This window comes from Sorex araneus, chromosome 4, assembly GCF_027595985.1.
Source record: "Sorex araneus isolate mSorAra2 chromosome 4, mSorAra2.pri, whole genome shotgun sequence".
NCBI classification, from domain to species: domain Eukaryota; kingdom Metazoa; phylum Chordata; class Mammalia; order Eulipotyphla; family Soricidae; genus Sorex; species Sorex araneus.
In genome coordinates, this window is record NC_073305.1 from 31,284,855 (window position 1) to 31,302,594 (window position 17,740).

Genomic DNA, 17,740 nt, shown 5'->3' on the forward strand with positions numbered 1-17,740 from the left:
CTTGTACAATGACAAACCTTTCCAGGGGAATCCTTAGAAAAGGATGTGGGGAAGGCTCTTTGCCGCCACTCTTGGGTGATCCTCTTCCAGGAAGGACCATACTCAGAGACCAGGTCTCCTGCCAACACAGATGCTCTAGCAGGGACCAGGGGCTTGTGTTATAAAAAGAACTGGTATTTGCAAAGTGCTTATGAAATGACATTTCATCCTGATTCCACTTTGCATGGTGAGTCCATTAACTCGCCCTTTCCTTTTTTAAATTGGCGGAGAGGAGGGTGAAGCTTCCTAAGCAGTACTCAGAAGTCTCTGGAACAACTTTTAAAGAAGATGGTAAGGTGAAAACACTCAAAAGTTGGGAGAAAAATATTTCAAAATTCTCTCTCTCTCTGAAGGATTCTAGTCTCCAGGCTAGAGAAAACAACTCAACTCAAAAAATAATGACAAATGTGAGCCAGAGAGAAGGTACAGCGAATAAGGTGTGTGCTTTGCATGTGACTGACCCAGGTTTAATTCCTGGCACCACAGTTGGTCCACGAGCACAGAAAGGTGAGGCCCAAAAACCAAAGAAAAAAAATTAAAACAATGACAAAGGATTTAAATAGATATTGTTCCAAAGAAGAGATAAGAACATAAAATATAAGGCCAATAACTCAACACCTTTATTGCAAACCACAACACCTAATCAGAGAGAGAGAACAAAAGGGAATTTCCTGCCATAGTGGCAGGGTGGGGTGGGGGGTGACGGGACTGGGGAGGGGGGGAGGGATGTTGGGTTTACGGGTGGTGGAGAATGGGCACTGGTGAAGGGATGGGTTATCGAACTTTGTATGGGGGAAGCATGAGCACAAAGATGTATGGATCTGTAACTGTACCCTCACGATGACTCTCTAATTAAAAATAAACTAATAAAAAAATGAAAATATAATTAAAATTGGGAGTGGAAAAATGTTACAACAGATACTAGAGAAATAAAAAGGTTCATTATACTTCAATGGACAACTTTCTGTCACTACCATGAGGAAAAGGGTAGAAATGGACAAATTATTAAAAACATAGAACTTTCAAAGGAATCATGAGGAAATAGAAATCCTGAATAGACCAATTAAGAACAATCTGGTTACAATTGGAATTGTAACCAGAAGTCTCTCACAAAGAATAGCCAGGTCCAGATGCTCTCTTAGTGAACTTGACCAAACCTTCAAAGGTGCCCTAAATCTTTCAAGCTTTCTCAAAAATATGCAAGAAAAGTAATTCTTCTAAATGGATTTTATGGTGGTAATATAATACTGACTTCCAAAGACATGGAAGTTATATAAAATAAAACTATGGGGACATAGTGATAATACAGTGGGAGGGCATTTGCCTTGTATGTGGCCGACCTGGGTTTGATATTTGGCATCGCACTGATCCCCAGAGCACTGCCAGGGGTGAACCCTGAGCTTAGATTTAGGAGCAACCCTTTAACACAACTGTGTATAGCTCACTAAACAAATAAATAAAACTAGGACCGATGTCACTGATAAACTCAGATGCAACTAAAAAAAAATATATATATAAGGCCAATAAGAAGTAAGAACATAAAGAGGTTTATACCCTCATTAGTAACTAGGACAATTCAAATCAAACCCATAATCTGATACTTGATACCCACTAAGATGGCTTTGATTATAAGAGGCAATAAGAAACTTTGCCAAAGAGGTAGTTGAATTATAATCTCGTACATGGAAAAATGATTGTAAAGTCCTACAGATACTTCAAGAAAGTCTAGTTATTCCTCAAAAAGTTAAACAGTTACCATATGTCTTAAGAAGTCCTCTTTTTAAGGTATATATCTAAAAGAAATTAAAACACTCACACAAAAAATGTGAACATCACTGTTCAGAGAAGCATTACTCATGACAGCCCAGAACCTAAAAGAACAACAGACTAAAGTCAGTGAGCAACGGGATTACAGTGATACAGTGATACTAAACATCAACTGGTCACAGTGACAGGCCTCTACAACAGAATATTACTTGGCCATAAAAAAGCTGAATAAATCAGTCATGATTTATGCTACCATATGAAGAATCTTGAAAACATTTATGCTAAGTAAAATAGGTCAGACACAAGACCACATATTTAATGATTCCATTAATATGAGACACCCAGAATAGGCAAATCCATGGAGACAGTGGTTAATGGTTGCCAGGGGCTGAGGAAAAAGTGTAGGCGGGTAATGAGGAGAAACTGTTAATAGGCAAAGAAAGTTTCTTTTAAGGACGATACGGCATTCTGGAATTAATCAGTAATAATGACTGCCCCACTTTATGAATGTACTAAAATGACTAAACTTATTTTAAAAGGACTTATGATATCTCAAAAAAAAAGAAGTTTTATCAGCATGCTCTAACAGAAATTTCCAGCACAGCCACCATATGTTGTCTGATATGCTGAATGTGGGTATTGTGCAATAGAAAGACAGTAGCTGAGAATGTGGTTTTTCAATTTTATGGAGGATACATACCTGTATCCTGTAGCCAGCTCAGTTTTCAAACCAAGTTTGGTCCTAATTTTTTATACTTCAAATGTTTTTATGAATTTTTTAAAAATAGAAACAAGAAAGTTTGTAATTCTACTTTTTTAAATTGAATCATTGTGATATACACAGTTACAAAGTTGTCCATGACTGAGTTTAAGTCATATAATGTTCTAACACCCATCCTTTCACCAGTGTACATTTCCCACCACCAATGTTCCCAGTTTTCCCCTCACCCCTCCAAAAAACTTAGCCTGCCACGGCACTTTTCTTCTCTCTCTCTCTCTCTCTCTCTCTCTCTCTCTCTCTCTCTCTCTCTCTCTCTCTCTCTCTCTCTCTCTCTCTCTCTCCATATCTCTGTGTCTGTTTATCCATCTCTCTGTGTGTCTGTCTCTCCATCTCTCTATGTGTCTCTGTCTCTCCATCTCTCTATGTGTCTCTGTCTCTCCATCTCTCTCTGTGTGTCTCTGTCTCTCCATATCTATCTATCTATCTATCTATCTATCTATCTATCTCTATCTCTCTCTCTGAGTTATTCCAAATTGTTGAGAGGCATCAGGATTGGTGAAGTCATAACAGAGATGGTCAATACTGCTGTCAGATACCCCTCAGCCCCGCTACTGTTCAGTAGTCACAAACACCGCCCTCTACAGCTGAGCAAAATTACACACTCTCAAAGCTTAGTCACCAATATATCTTCATTATTGGCTTCAGTACTTTGACATTCATTTCTTATGCCAGTGGTGGAGTGAGGTGGCACAGGGACACTGGGCTGGCATCCGAGGCCTGGGAGTTGTGGAGGTCTTACCTCCTGCAGATGTCACTGGGCTTTCTGCGAAGGAAAACCCCAACAAAACACCCCAACAAGTGATCAAATCCTCACTTTAAAGCTCTCTGACACACACAGGGGACAGAAAGCCTTTAATTTTGATTTTGTTGGGATGGGGGGGAAACTGTGGGGTACACCTAGAAGTGTTCAGGGTTTACTCCTGGCTCTGCCCTCAGGGGTCACTCTTGGCAGTATTCATAACTTTCATACTATTTCTTCGAGCCTGCAGTGTTTTATCATCAGAAACCCAGATTGTCAGGAGAAACAGCTTCAAAATCTCACTCCTCAGACTATGCTGTGGATCTAACAGAATTCCACCCCCAAGTTCCCCGAAACAGACAAAAGTTCCAAGTTCCCTGAAAGTTCACAGGTGCCTCTCACTTCTCCAGACATGTCTAAACACAGGAGGTGGGAATGCACCTGACAATGGGCTACTTCACTCATCTCTCTGGTGCATCTGACAAGGGGCAGAAGACCCCCAGAGCAAGCCCTCCTGGACCAGCCCAGCATCCAGATGAAAGCTCTCCACTTTTGGGAGGGGGGAGGTGATAGAATCATGACAAAAGTGGAAGCTGTGGGGGCAGAGAGACAGTGGGTATGTGCCCAATTCTGATTCGATCCCCGATATCCTAAGTGGTCCCCCAAGCCCCGCCAGGAGTGATCCCTAAGCAGAGAGCCAGGAGTAAGCCCTGGCACCACTGGGTATGGCCCAAAAGCCAAAAACTTTTTTTTAAGTGAAAACTGTGAGTTACAGACTGTGCTTCAGGACTCATTGATCATGGAGAACTTGTGTGAACATGGGCAGGTCCTCACCAGATGCTAGTCCTTCCATAAGAGAGACAGCTGCCCATTTCTATCCTCACCCCTGCCCAGCCACCATGAGAAGACAGTGTTCCAGTATCACAAAGCCTCCTGTGAATTAGGATGCCAGTACAATTCTGGGGGAGAGGGGAAAATGCATGTGATGTGGACGGCAAATGGCATGAATATATATGAATATATACATACAGGCACATATTCTGAAACTCAGCAGATTTTGCTCTACATTTCAAGACCTCCTGAGACTTTTAAGGTATTTATTAGACAATCCTGTTTCTCTGTAACTAAACCTGCCTAAGACAGCACCTGAAATTTTGCAATTTCATTTAGAACCACTTAGCAAGGACAGGGCATCATCCCCACATACCAAGAGGAGAGAAGGAGAAAGGGTCCATTTCCGGGACCTACTGCCTTGATGATAGCATTGGCTATAAAGAAGCACAGTAATCAGACACTCAAGGTGAGAAAGCAGGAGCCGGAGAGATAGCAGAGAGGTAAGGCGTTTGCTTTACCTGCAGCCAACCCAGGCTCAATCCCCAGCACTGCCTCTGCTTCCTGATCACCGCCAGGGCTCAGGAATGAGCACAGAGCTGGGAACAGCACCGGACTCCAAGGTGGTAAGTGAAAGGATGGAGTCAGCCCCAAGAAAGGATCTCAAACACAGTGAATGTGATAAACGACTACAATGCTTCCTTATTGAATTTCATGAGGGAACTGCAGGGGGAGGAGGTGGCGGTGCGGGGGTGGGGGAGAAAAGGGGATTGGGGTGGCACCAGTAGTTACATTTCCCAGGTGGGTAGGTAGGTGAATCACCAGTCAAGAGGTCCCTTTGTTTCCTCGATATCTCCTGTGACTCTCAACAAAGGCAGAGCAAGGAAACAAGGGTGAGTGATTGATCCTGACAGGAGGGGCAGAAGCTGCGCAGGAAGGAAAGCTACAGGAGATGCCAAACAGGTTCAAACCCACAGCCACCAGGCACACTCCCAGGATAACCAGAAGCTAAAAGCATCCCAGCATCAGCAGTGAGGCCTGAGTTCAACAGCCCCCTTGTTGGGTAGGGGAGACTGGCCCCCAAAAGACATCGGCACCTTCTCCGGGCCAGGAAGGGCTCCAGATGGTGTGGTATGTTATGTACCCACAGATCTATGACCATAGGAAGCGCTCCCAAGAGTGACAACGGTAAGGTTTGGAGCTGGAACCTGAAGTGACTTTTTCCCTTTAGACTTTCCTGTTTTTTCAGAGGCTTACTATGAGTCTGAGTCACGTTCCTGCCTTTTAAATCACGCTGCTTCCATTACATGGGGGAAGAGTCTTCTCATGCTATGAGCGGTGAACTCATCAGAGTTCGTGCTGAACAGGGACAGGTCAGAATAGAAGTTATTTGCATCCCAGATAAAAAGTTTGAGAGTTTGGGGCTGGAGCAATAGCACAGCAGGTAGGGTGTTTGCCTTGCACGCAGCCAACTCAGGTTTGATTCCCAGCATCCCATATGGTTCCCTGAGCACCGCCAGGGGTAATTCCTGAGTACAGAGCCAAAAGTAAGCCCTGTACATCGCCAGGTGTGACCCAAAAAGCAAAAAAATAAATAAAATGAAAATAAATTTTAAAAGTTTGAGAATTTCCCCCAAGAACTGGGACCACCTAGGCGGGAGGTATGACTCAGCGATAAACACCCGGCTCACATGTGCAAGGCCCTGGGTTTGAATCCCAGCATCACAAGAAGGAAAGAAAGAGAAGGCTTGTACCCCCACAACAGGAATAAGCTGTCACCACGTTACAGTGGTTAAAAACCTCTGAAGGAGAAGTGTCATGATTACATGTTGCACATTTTTATTTCGGGACTGAAAAACTAAGGAAGAGGAGACTAATGCCCAATTAGCATCAAAGCAGATTAGTGAGAAACAAGGCACACAAGGGACCCCCAAAAATGTATCCATTTTCCAGGCCTGAATGAGCAGAATCAAAGAAAGAATGAGAACACAGCCAGTTTCCGTTCCATCTCATCTTTAAGAATTCTCCACCTGGGGGCTGGAGCCATAGTGCTGCGGATAAGGAACTTGCTGACCCAGGTTTGATCCTGACACTGCCAGAGGTGATCTCTGAACACAGCCAGGTGTGGCCTCAAAACTAAAGAAGAATTATACATCTGCATGAAGAGATAACTCAGAGGTCTGAAGCACATACCTGGGAGCCCCAGGTTTAATCCCCGGCACCTCATGGATCCCTCACAACTCCAACAGAGTGTGGCCCAAAACAAACAAAAATTCTCCTGGAGAATAAAGAGGTGGGCTGGAGGTAACACCTGGTTCATGAAAGAGGGTGTTGGGGGGCACTTTGGTGGCTGAAGTCACTGCATACACCAAGGCCAAGAGCATTAATGCTATTGTAAACATGACACGCAAAATATATTATCTTTTGTTTTGTTTGGGGACCACACTTCGCAGTGCTCAGGGCTTACTCTTGGTTCTGCATTCAGGGATACTTCTGGCAGGGTTCAGGGGACCATATGTGGTGCCAGGTCTCGAACCCAGGTTGGTTAGGTACAAGGAAAGCTCCTTACCTACTATCCGGCCCCTAATGATTTAAAGGTTTTAATAAGGTTCCCAAGGAGGTTAGGTGTGGCGGCAGGAGCCCTCAAGGCAGGGGTAGACAGGATATTGGTGGTGGGGAATGTGCACTGGTAGAGGTATGGGTGTTTGATCATTGTGAGATTGTAACCCAAACATGAAAGCCTGTAACTATTTAACAGTGATTCAATAAAATTAAACAAAATAAAAGACAGGGGTAGAGTATGCTGATATTCTGGTGATGCTTATGAAGCTGGAACATAGTTTGCCATTTATTAACAGTATCATAGGTCACAGTGCCTAAATAAAAATTGAAAGGAAAGATACAAATGGGTGGGTTTTTTTTTTAATTGTTTTTAATTCTCTTGGGCTGGAGCGATAGGCCAGTAGGTAGGGCGTTTGCCTTGCACGAAGGCGATCCAGGTTCGATTCCTCTGCCCCCCTCAGAGAGCCCAGCAAGCTACCGAGAGTACCTCACCTGCACGGCAGAGCCTGGCAAGCTACCTGTGGTGTATTCGATATGCCAAAAACAGTAACAACAAGTCTCACAATGGAGGCATTACTGGTGCCTGCTTGAGCAAATTGATGAGCAATGGGACAACAGTGACGGTTAATTCTCTTAACTGGTCCAAATGAATGCCAATAAAATCTGCAAGATCTGAAGGTCCTTAAAAGCTTCTGAACCACTTCACAACTGTCCTCATTATTCTACTTTTCCTACAGGACAAAAGTACTTACAAAACAGCATTATGAGTTTCTCTAACTCCCTTGCTACCCCCAAATATTGACTTGTGTCCATTTTGAATGACCCCAAGTTCTCGGAGAGAGCCATTTGAAAATAATGGGGCCTGTCTGAGAACAGGCAAAACCACAAATGGACGCAACAGCAAACCTGGTTTTTCGAAGGGACTATCAAAACACGAGAGGTGGGGCGATGCTGGACACCAGGCAGCAGTCACCCCAGGCAGCCAGCATGAGCACCGAGCCCCGAGCCCCAAGCCTTGCAGAGAACGGGCTCACTCAAGCGGCCTCTCAACCAACCTTCTCTTGCGGAGCCCCACAGCTGCTTTAGGAAATGCACGTGGTCACAAGGGGATAACAAAGGCTCGGGAAGGTGGAAAGTGGCTCAAGCAGGTATGCCCACCACAGGATCAGCAGAGCTGGGATTTGATACGAATCTTTCATTCCCCCTCCCCCACGGCATTTCTTTGGGACCAAAATGCTGCAAAATGAAACATGGATGGGGGAGGCCAGGAGAGAGCTCAGGCAAAGAGCCTGGGAGGAGCAATGCCCTGGGATCTATCTTCAGCAGCCAGGGTGATAGTACAATGGGTAGGGCACGTGCTTTGCACGTGGATGACCCAGGTTCAATCCCCAGCATCCCATAGAGGGGGCCCGAGCCCCACTGGGGGTGAGCCTAAGTGCAGAGCCAGAAGTAACCCCTGAGCACTATAGGGTGTGGCCCCAAAACGAACAATGACAACAAAAATAGATTAACTTTTTTAACAAAAGAAAGAAAGGAAACAAACCTATTCAATCCATAGGTTCTTTACTTCAAAGTTCCTGTATATAAAGGCTTGCTTTGCAGGGTGGGCTGACATCCCAAACTTCCCTGCCAAAGGCCAGAACAACTGGCTCTATTTAGGAGACTGGAGGAGGATTCCCTGGACTGCACTAAAATTGCAGGCATCCGGTTACAGAAACCCCTTCAACATTGTGAAAGATGGAGGTCTTGAGGGAGAACCCCACAGTGAGCCTTCAACCAGCTCCAGACAGAAAACCAGGATAGGAGGTGGGGGTGGGTGAGCCACCAAAGCGCCTGTCCCAGCTCCGTCACTTATTGGCAGATTTTAAAGAGAGGCCTCACAGCACTGCTGGCAGGAGGAGGCAGTGTGTTCTATCACTATTTGGTACCCAGGTCATGGCTTCCCCACTGCTGTACCTCCCCCAGTTCCCTGAGCCCTCATTCCCTGCCTTGATGGTTTCCAAGGACCACACACTTGGAGAAACCAGGCAACTGCTCCTGCACTTTTGATACTTTCAAACTCATACATAAGTCAATTCTCATGTGGATGGTTCAATACAGTTCTCGAACACTTTTCCAGGCAATGTGATACTTTATTTTTTTTTCTTTTTGGGTCACACCCAGCGATGCTCGGGGGTTACTCCTGGCTTTGCACTCAGGAATTACTCCGGGCAGTGCTTGGGGGACCATATGGGATGCCAGGGATCGAACCCGGGTCGGCTGCGTGCAAAGCAAACGCCCTACCCGCTGTGCTATTGGCCCCAGGCAATGTGATACTTTATAAAAGTAAAATGTGGGGGCTGGAGCAATAGCACAGCGGGTAGGGCATTTTCCTTGCACACGGCCGACCCGGGTTCGATTCCCAGCATCCCATATGGTCCCTTGAGCATCGCCAGGAGTAATTCCTGAGTGCAAAGCCAGGAGGTAACCCCTGTGCATTGCCAGTGTGACCCAAAAAGAAAAAAAAAGTAAGATTGGGAGCTAGACAGATAGCATAGGGAATACAGCAAACACCTTGTATGCATTCTCTGTTCCATCCTGACACTGTATATGGTATCCTGAGCAATGAGTCACAAGTAAGCTTGGGGTATAGTTAGCTAAGGTCTAAAAGTCAAAACGAACAATAAAGCAATAGGACGTAGCAGGGAACACGTGAGTTGGGTAAAAGGCATCAACTGCATGGTGAAAGATGGAAACTAGATTGGGGGGGATAAGTATATAATATAGACAGATATTTTAACTATTATACTATGCACTTTAAATCTACATCATGTTACAAACCATTGTTATCCTGAACAAAAAAAAAATTAGAATTTTTTTGCTTTGTTAAATTTTTTAGAGAAAAAAAGGCAATGTCATGTTCACAGAGGCCAGCTTCATACCTCCCACAACTTGGTCTCAAACACAAAGGGTCACAGGATGAACTTGAGTGATGGTGAAGGAAGAATTCTGTCTGGCAATTTCTATTCAGCTAGAAGCAGAAACTTAAAAGGGACCACGACCTCCCCCACCCTTCCCACTACCCGTGGAGGGTATAACTCAGAAGTTTTAATAGGCAAGTGTGAGGCCCCAACAAGCCACCAGAGGATCCCAATTCAAATCTGAGCTCCATGGCCCTCCTGGATGGCCATGTAAAGCCATAGGGGCTAGATCAGGAACCCAGCCCTGTAGACAATGAAGATCAAGACTTTGTTTTAACCTGGGAACTCAGACATATTGTTTTACATCTGAGATGTTAAAAACAGGGAGCCACTTTTGATTTTTGCAAGTAACAATATTATGAACAAAAATTTCCCACAACTCAATAAAATAGCTAAAATCAAGACAGGATCAAATTGGCAGAACACAGGGGTAAAAAGTATTCTGCCACAAAGTCCAATAGGTAAGGCTATTAATTTTGTTCAGAGAACATTCTAGAAACAAAACTAGAATGAAAGATCAGAGGTGGCCAAGAGTTGAGGGGGGAACATTAGAGCTTTCTGAGAAGGCAGGCTTTGTGAAAGTTGGTGGTTGTGGTGGTGCGAGGGGGACATTCTGGGCTGGGGTGGTAGTTTACTATGGTGAACTCTGGACCATACCATCACGATGGGGCAAGTCTCAATGAGGTTTACACTCAAAAGGATTGGACTATCTAAACTACCTCTCCCCTTTTTATTTTTGTTTTATTTTTAATTTTTTAGCATGCCAATACTAGTATTTTTAATTTTATTTTTATAAAGTTGTTCATGATGATTTATTACATTCAATATTCCAACACCAATCCCATAAACATTACACTTTCCCACCATTATTTTCAATTTTCCCAACTATCCCCCAAGCCTGCTCCAATATCAGGTCCTAAATGATTTATTTTGCATTGCTTGTTATGATTAATTCGCTAAAAATGATCTAAAAAATTTCCTTAGAAGAAAGTGTGTGAAGATTGTTATATCTTACCCTGGAGCCATTAAGTCCTTGTATTAGAGATTGCTAACATGGTTTTACAGGCTAAGCCTAGCATTTTACTATTTTCTTGAGATTGGTTGCCTCCTTTACATCCCATCCAATGTAGAGTATACTCCTGGTGTATCAGTGGTGTAGAGTTTGAGCTGTCTGTGCTCCAAGAATTCTAAAATGTTGAATGGGGTGATACAGTTGGAGTTAAATTTTTATGGCGACTTTGGAGTCCAGAAGCATCTCTTCAGCTTGCTGATCTCTTCTGAGATTTTTTTATAAGTCTCTGGATCATGGCCAGTTAATGGTCTCATGTGGCACCCGAGGCAGTTCATGGTTGTGACTGCCACGCTCCTGGAAGAACAGTACGATAGGGGGATATCGCCCATCCTGGACTCCATGAGAGCCTGGAGATTTCAGTCACAAACCCCATGTACCTGAGTTTTTCAACCATCTCCTCCCTTTTAAAATCTGGTGTATTAAAGTAATCAAGCAATAAATGCCTTACCTAATTTTCTACAAGAAAAATACTTTCGTGGGCTGAGTGATAGCACAATGGGTAGGGCGTTTGCCTTACACGCAGCCCACCTGGGTTCAATTCCCAGCATCCCGTATGGTTCCCTGAGCACTGTCAGGAGTAATTCCTGAGTACATGAACCAGGAGTAAGCCCTGAGCATCACTGGGTGTGACCCAAAAAGAAAAAAAAAAAAGAAAAAGACTTTTGTGTTTGGGGTTTTGGGGGCATAATCATCATCAGGATTTTCCTACATACAAAACATGCCCAGCCCTAGGAGGACCACTTGCACTTTTCAAAAGCAAAGCAAAATAATATGTGAACAGAGAGAGAACATTCTCACAGTGGGCTCCTAAGTTCAGGGGCTACACTCAGTACCTGAGGATTTCCCAGCCCACACGGTCTGTGGTCAGTGCTAGGGTTCGAAGATATAGTGTTGCTCAGGCTCTGCTATACTGGGGAGACCACCAGGGCACATTCAGTAAGCAGCGTTCAGGGGGCATGTGGTGTCAGGAACAGAACCAGGTTAGGTGTATGCCAAGCATGTGTTCTAACCCTTGTATTAGAGCCCTAAACCCTCAATTTCATTTTTACCTCATACTTCAATTCTGGACTGAGTAATTTAGGCATACTTGAGTTTTTGGAACAAATCTCTAAACATTATTGTTATTTCTATTATTTTTTTTTATTATTACTATTATTAGCAGTGCAGAGGAATGAATCCAAGCTCACACACACACATGCAGATGCTCTACCATTGAGCTAATACTGCACGGTCTTGAAAGTCATCAGCTAGCCCCAAGTTGCAGGAATCTGATTATCCTACATATATATATGGAATCTGGCTTCCTTACCTTTTTGGGGATGATTGAATAATAGCACCATTTCATCTGCCTAATAATTTATTCCAGAAAATATTTAATTTTAAATTAGAAGTTTTCAAAGAGAGCTGGAGAGATAGTACAACAGGTAAGGCACTTACCGGGCATGTGTCCAAAGTGGGGTTCAATCCCTGATACCACATAGAGTTCCCCAACCAGAAGCAATCCTGAGTGCAGACACGGGAGTAAGCCCTGAGGCCCCAAAACAAAAAACCAAAACTAAAAAGTGTTTACAAGGTGAAGTTCCAAGCAGTTGTAGGTAGAATATTCTTTAAAATCTCTTGGGAAAGGATGTGACTTAATGAGAGAGAAACAGGAAGAACAGAAGGAAGAGAAGGTTGAGCAAATACTCCCAATGACCCCAATGCAGAGCAGGCTGCCAGCCGGCAGGGAATGCAAACAGGACATCCGGGTGCCTGCTCTCAGTCTAACCGCACGCTCACTCTGAACTCCTGACTCCAGTACTGGATTTAATAATTGCCATGTCCCCTGCAGCTAAGTCGAACAGGGTCCCCAAGGCGAAGGGAGAAAGGCACCGGGGTAAGGAGGGCCGGACAAGCAATGCTCATGCAGCATCTTTATTGAACAAGCAACAGACTTTTATAGGTCTCTAGAAGGAAGCATACATTAGAAAAATATTCAGGAATGTTCAGGATAGTTAATTTTAGAATATACTGGGTTTCAAGACGTCAATGATGTTTTTCTATAGTTACATAGTGTCAGTGATATTTTCCTTGGTTATATATTGATACACCTTAGCAACATGTTCTGCCACAAGAACGGGAAAGAGCCCGCTAGAAAAACAAGAAAGTCAGCCCTTAGAATGTGTAACCCCAAGACAATGGTTTCTATAAACCAGCCTTTAAACACACATCCCCAGGACAAGAACTTTCTTAATATTTAACTAGCACAGGCTCCCAACAGATAATGCTTCTGCTGAATTAACTAGGTGTGTGCACAGTATACATGTGACTATTCCCTGCCTGCTCCAAGCAGTGATCACAAGAAAGGTGAGGACGACTCACCCCGAGTTCTCAAACAATAAATCCTATTAGGTCCCCACTTCTAAATTCTTACTCTGGTCTCTCTACCTCGCTCCTTACTCCTGAAATTAAATAGAATCACTGATTTGACTTCAACAGAATTATTAACTACCCTGGAAAGGTAATTCCTGAGTAATCCCTGAGCACAGAGCCACAAATAACCCCTGAGCACCACTGGTATGGCCCAAAAACAAAACAAAAGACTAAGTCAAAATACAAATACACTACTAAGGGAATATACTGACAGTAAAAACTTCTGTCAAAAGACAAATGGATCTAATACTCATAGAGCTGCAAGTCAAGGAAACAAAGATGAAGAATATAAATGGGTCAAGGTGATATGCCCAAGAGAAAATACAAGTGGCCAATGTATAACTGAGAAAGAAAAGTCCCAAACACCTACTCTAGTTCCTGCTAGTTAAAGGAGGCCAGAAGGTGAAGCATTTAGAAACAGGACCTTACGCTGATCACCCAGATTCTACTCAGGGAAAAGTCAAGTGGGTACCACAGCGACCAGAGCTATGTGAGCAAGTCCAGGAAGACAGGATTTCTCTGGACAGGGAAAAAAAGAACAAAATTTTTGCAATGAAATTATTTCAGGTCTTATTTGGTGGCACAACAGGGAGGTATAGTAGCCAGACTGAGCTTGTGCCCCCAAGAAAGACCACAAGTGGTTGGGCGAAGGGGTCATCCCAAGGTTCAAGTGTGGGCCTTTGTATGAGACGTGCTGATGATGGAAGAAGACGCAATATTTGAACTCATGTTCCAAGTGGGGCATCCTCTGAACATTCATTTAAACTAGTATTTATTTCCACAAATACATTCGATTTTTAATAATCAGAATCCCTACCCAATCCATTAATATTACCCTCCTACCTACCACATTCCTGACTCAAGACCTCGTATCAAATCCAGAGAAGAAAATGTCTCATACTCAAACCTCCATTGCCCGAAAACACATCCACACCTTTGGAAGGCAGAAGCATATTGAGTATATAATCAATACGTAGATCTAGGTTTCATTAAAGAATCAGTCACAATAACTCATCTCCGTGAACAGAAAATCCGACTACTTTGCCTCCCCCAATTAAGTCACCCATCCAGGCTCCTCAACAGCCCGATTATAGCTGTCAGACAGCACGGAAAGCAGCAGAGGTATCTTTGTGAAATCAGTTCCAACAGCTTGGTGGCCTCTTCATTCTACCTATGAGTGGGTCCTATGATTGTCTCTTGATGTTAAGTTTAAATGTAGCAGAGCATGTACGGATCCCCTTATGGTGGACCGCTTAACAGAAAACAGTTTCCCCGAAGAAACAGATCATGGGGCCGAAGGGAAGCCATCCGAGTTATCCAAAAGTCTCCCAGTTCCCTGGTGACCTACCTTAGAACTTGTTTCCATGTGGTATTTGGCACAAGCTCGAAGCTGAGTCACCCAGAACTGTCTCTCCTTTGCATCAGCAGCTAAAACAGAGAAAGAAACATTTGCAAGGATTATTCCAAAACACATTCAACCTATTTCAAGGTTACACACACCGAAGTGATGGGGAATTGGGAAGTGAGGGATAGAGGGATAGAGGTAGAAAGAAGGAAAAAGAAAATGCAGGTCATGAACTTTTGCAGCAGCCCGTACTTATTTACACCACACCCAGTCTCCACCACCGGCCCTGCCGCCCCCACTCCAGAGCACTTATTTAATGCAACAGAAAAATATCTCTGAAACCAAACGAAATAGAAGCACTATGAAGACACTCGTATAGGGCCATGGGTACTTTGGTGGTGGTGGGATACAATCATTTTTATCACTGTTACTACTGTTACTGTCACTGTCATCCCATTGCTCATTGATTTGTTTGAGTGGGCACCAGTAACGTCTCTCACTGAGAGACTTATAGTTACTGTTTTTGGCATATACAATACACGCATGGGTAGCTTGCCAGGCTCTGCCGTGCGGGCTCCATACTCTCGGTAGCTTGCCGGGCTCTCCGAGAGGGGCGGAGGAATCAAACTCGGGGTCGGCCACATGAAAGGCGAATGCCCAACCGCTGTGCTATCGCTCCAGCCCATCATTTTTATACTATAATAAAATTAATTTTAAATTTTAGAGCCGGAGCAATAATACAGTGAGTAGCGCACTTTCTTTGCACACAGCAAACCCAGGTTCAATCTCTGGCACCACACATGGTCCCCTAAGCCTCAACAGAAGTAATCCCTGAGTGCAGAGCCAGGAATTAGCTCTGTGCATAGCCAGACCCAAATACAAAAAAAAAAAGAAAGAAAACTTAAATAAATTTTAACTTTTTTAAAACTGTATTCTGAAATATCAAAGAACAATTCTGCTTTTCTTTTCCAACTTTCTCTTTAAAAAAGTCATTTTGGGGCTGAATCAATAACACAGCAGGTAGGGCATTTGCATTTCATGCAGCTGACCCGGGTTCGAGTCCCGGCATTCCATATGGTCCCCCGAGCACGCCAGGAGTAATGGAGTAATTCTGAGTGCAGAGCCAGGAGTAATCCCTGTGCATTGCCGGGTGTGGCTCAAAATGCAAAAAAAAAAGTCATTTCCACTTCTTTAAAATGGAAAGCTATAACTATGTGTGCTTACTAAGTTTTTATTTGAAGCACTATGGTTTATATAATATTGTTCAAGATAGGATTTCATGCATACAAATGCTTTGGCACCACACGCCCCACCAGAGTGTCCACTGCCCTCCCCCATTTTTTCACGGTCTCTCCCCGCAGCCCCAATCACCACAGTGGTAAGCTCAATTCTGAAGAGTAGCTCTCAGGTTCTGCTTCCTTTGGCCATTGCATGATTATTTTAAAATTTTGAATATTTAAAATTTAAAATATTTCTGCCTAATATGAAGAGAGAAGTCAAGTTTTTTCAGGATCTTGTATTATCAGAGTTATATGGCAACTATTGGAATTTATAAAATAAGCATTCAGTTGAATGACTAGATTTTTTGGTTCATTTGCTTTGGCTTAGGGAGCACACCTGGCACTCAGAGTTTTACCCCAACTCTGTCTTCAAGGATAACTGCAGACTGCACTCAGAAAACCATATGCAGTTCCAGAGAATGAATTTGAATCAGCCACAAGCAAGGCGAGCGCCTTAATCTCCGAGCTACCTCTCTGACCCTGAATTACTATTTAATATGTTATTTAATATACTATTGATTGGACAAGGTTTATTTTAATGACTGGACAGTATTGGATACCCAGAATCAGAGATCTCTTCCTTCAGAGATCTTCATATTCCCCTCAAAGAGACATGAAACTACGAGTTAGCTGCCAGACATAACTGCCAATCTGTACCTTCACATTGCAGGTTCATTAAAATTATTTTCTTAAAATAACAATAGCAGACCAACAACAGTTAAATCAATTTAACCTGCATAATTGCTTTAAGCCTATCATAATATTAAAGGCATAAAGATGAAATACAGTGAAAATAATGATTCCCTTGGAAGTTATCATTGTTTTCAAAAATGGGGTCACGTACCATTTATGTATAAAACACAACTTCAGCTAGAGGTTTAAGATAGTGGGGCTGGAGCAATAGCACAGTGGGTAGGGCATTTGCCTTGCACGCGGCCGACCCGGGTTCGATTCCCAGCATCCCATATGGTCCCCTGAGCACCGCCAGGAGTGATTCCTGAGTGCAGAGCCAGGAGTAACCCCTGTGCATCGCCGGGTGTGACCCCCTCCAAAAAAAAATAGAGGTTTAAGATAGAGAACACAAGCTATACATTAGAGTAGTTCCCAGTGAACTTTGTTTCCAAAGACAAAGAATTTTGCAGGAGCTAGAGGATTTTTCCTTAGAAAATGTGAATTTCCCATTTAAAGCAGTATCCAAAGGCTGGGAGCAAAAAATAAACTGGGCATCTACTGACATGAAAGATCCAACACTCCACAAATGTTCAAAGTCAAAATGAGAACAGAGACCCAGGTCCTGTGGGGAGGGCAAAGCCCAGACATGGATACGCAGAAATGTACCCTGTCTTTCCTGTCATTGATAAATTTAAACTAAATTTGACCTGGGAATTACTTCACGCAAATAAGAAAATGTTTATAGGATTAAAACTATCTTTTAAAACAAAACAAGAGACCCTGGGGTTTCACATTCCAGAGCAGTAACAGTAACTCAAAGGCAAAACGGCTCTATTGTCAAATGAGTCTGATTTTATTTTTCTATTGCTTTGTGTCATTTTCTACACCACAGGCGGAGGGGCAGTGCCATTTAGTTTTTCACCTGCCATTGTTTTCTGCTCTGACAATTTATTAAGCAATAAACAGCAAACTGGAGTTGAGAACCATGTAAATCCAGCGCACAGGCACACACACTGCGTGTATCTCAGGAGAAAACCGTGAATCTTAGCCACATTCCCCCACAAACTATACAAACTTCACTCTCCAACTACAGGGAATTTTACGTCATAGGTTTCTGGGTTGCTTTATAGATTCAGAAATATAACTCATATATGAATAATACAGAGACACTCATTTATTCCATCTCTTGATAGTAAAACTTGAGGACAGGAAGGTAAAAATGAATTGAGTTTGATCTCAGTTCTCTGGAATTGGGAGGGAAGAAAAAAAATCAAAGACCT

The 17,740-nt window shown here is 43.3% G+C and overlaps 1 protein-coding gene across 2 annotated transcripts in view; it reads right to left on the reverse strand.

The window, feature by feature from the left end:
* OSBPL10 (oxysterol binding protein like 10) overlaps window positions 1-17,740 on the reverse strand; it is a 299,778-nt gene that overhangs the window by 174,860 nt on the left and 107,178 nt on the right. For both annotated transcript variants that reach the window (XM_055136189.1, XM_004603949.2), the window contains exon 3: window positions 14,512-14,591. In XM_055136189.1, the coding sequence (XP_054992164.1) occupies window positions 14,512-14,591 (80 nt within the window). The remainder of the gene's footprint in view (window positions 1-14,511; window positions 14,592-17,740) is intronic.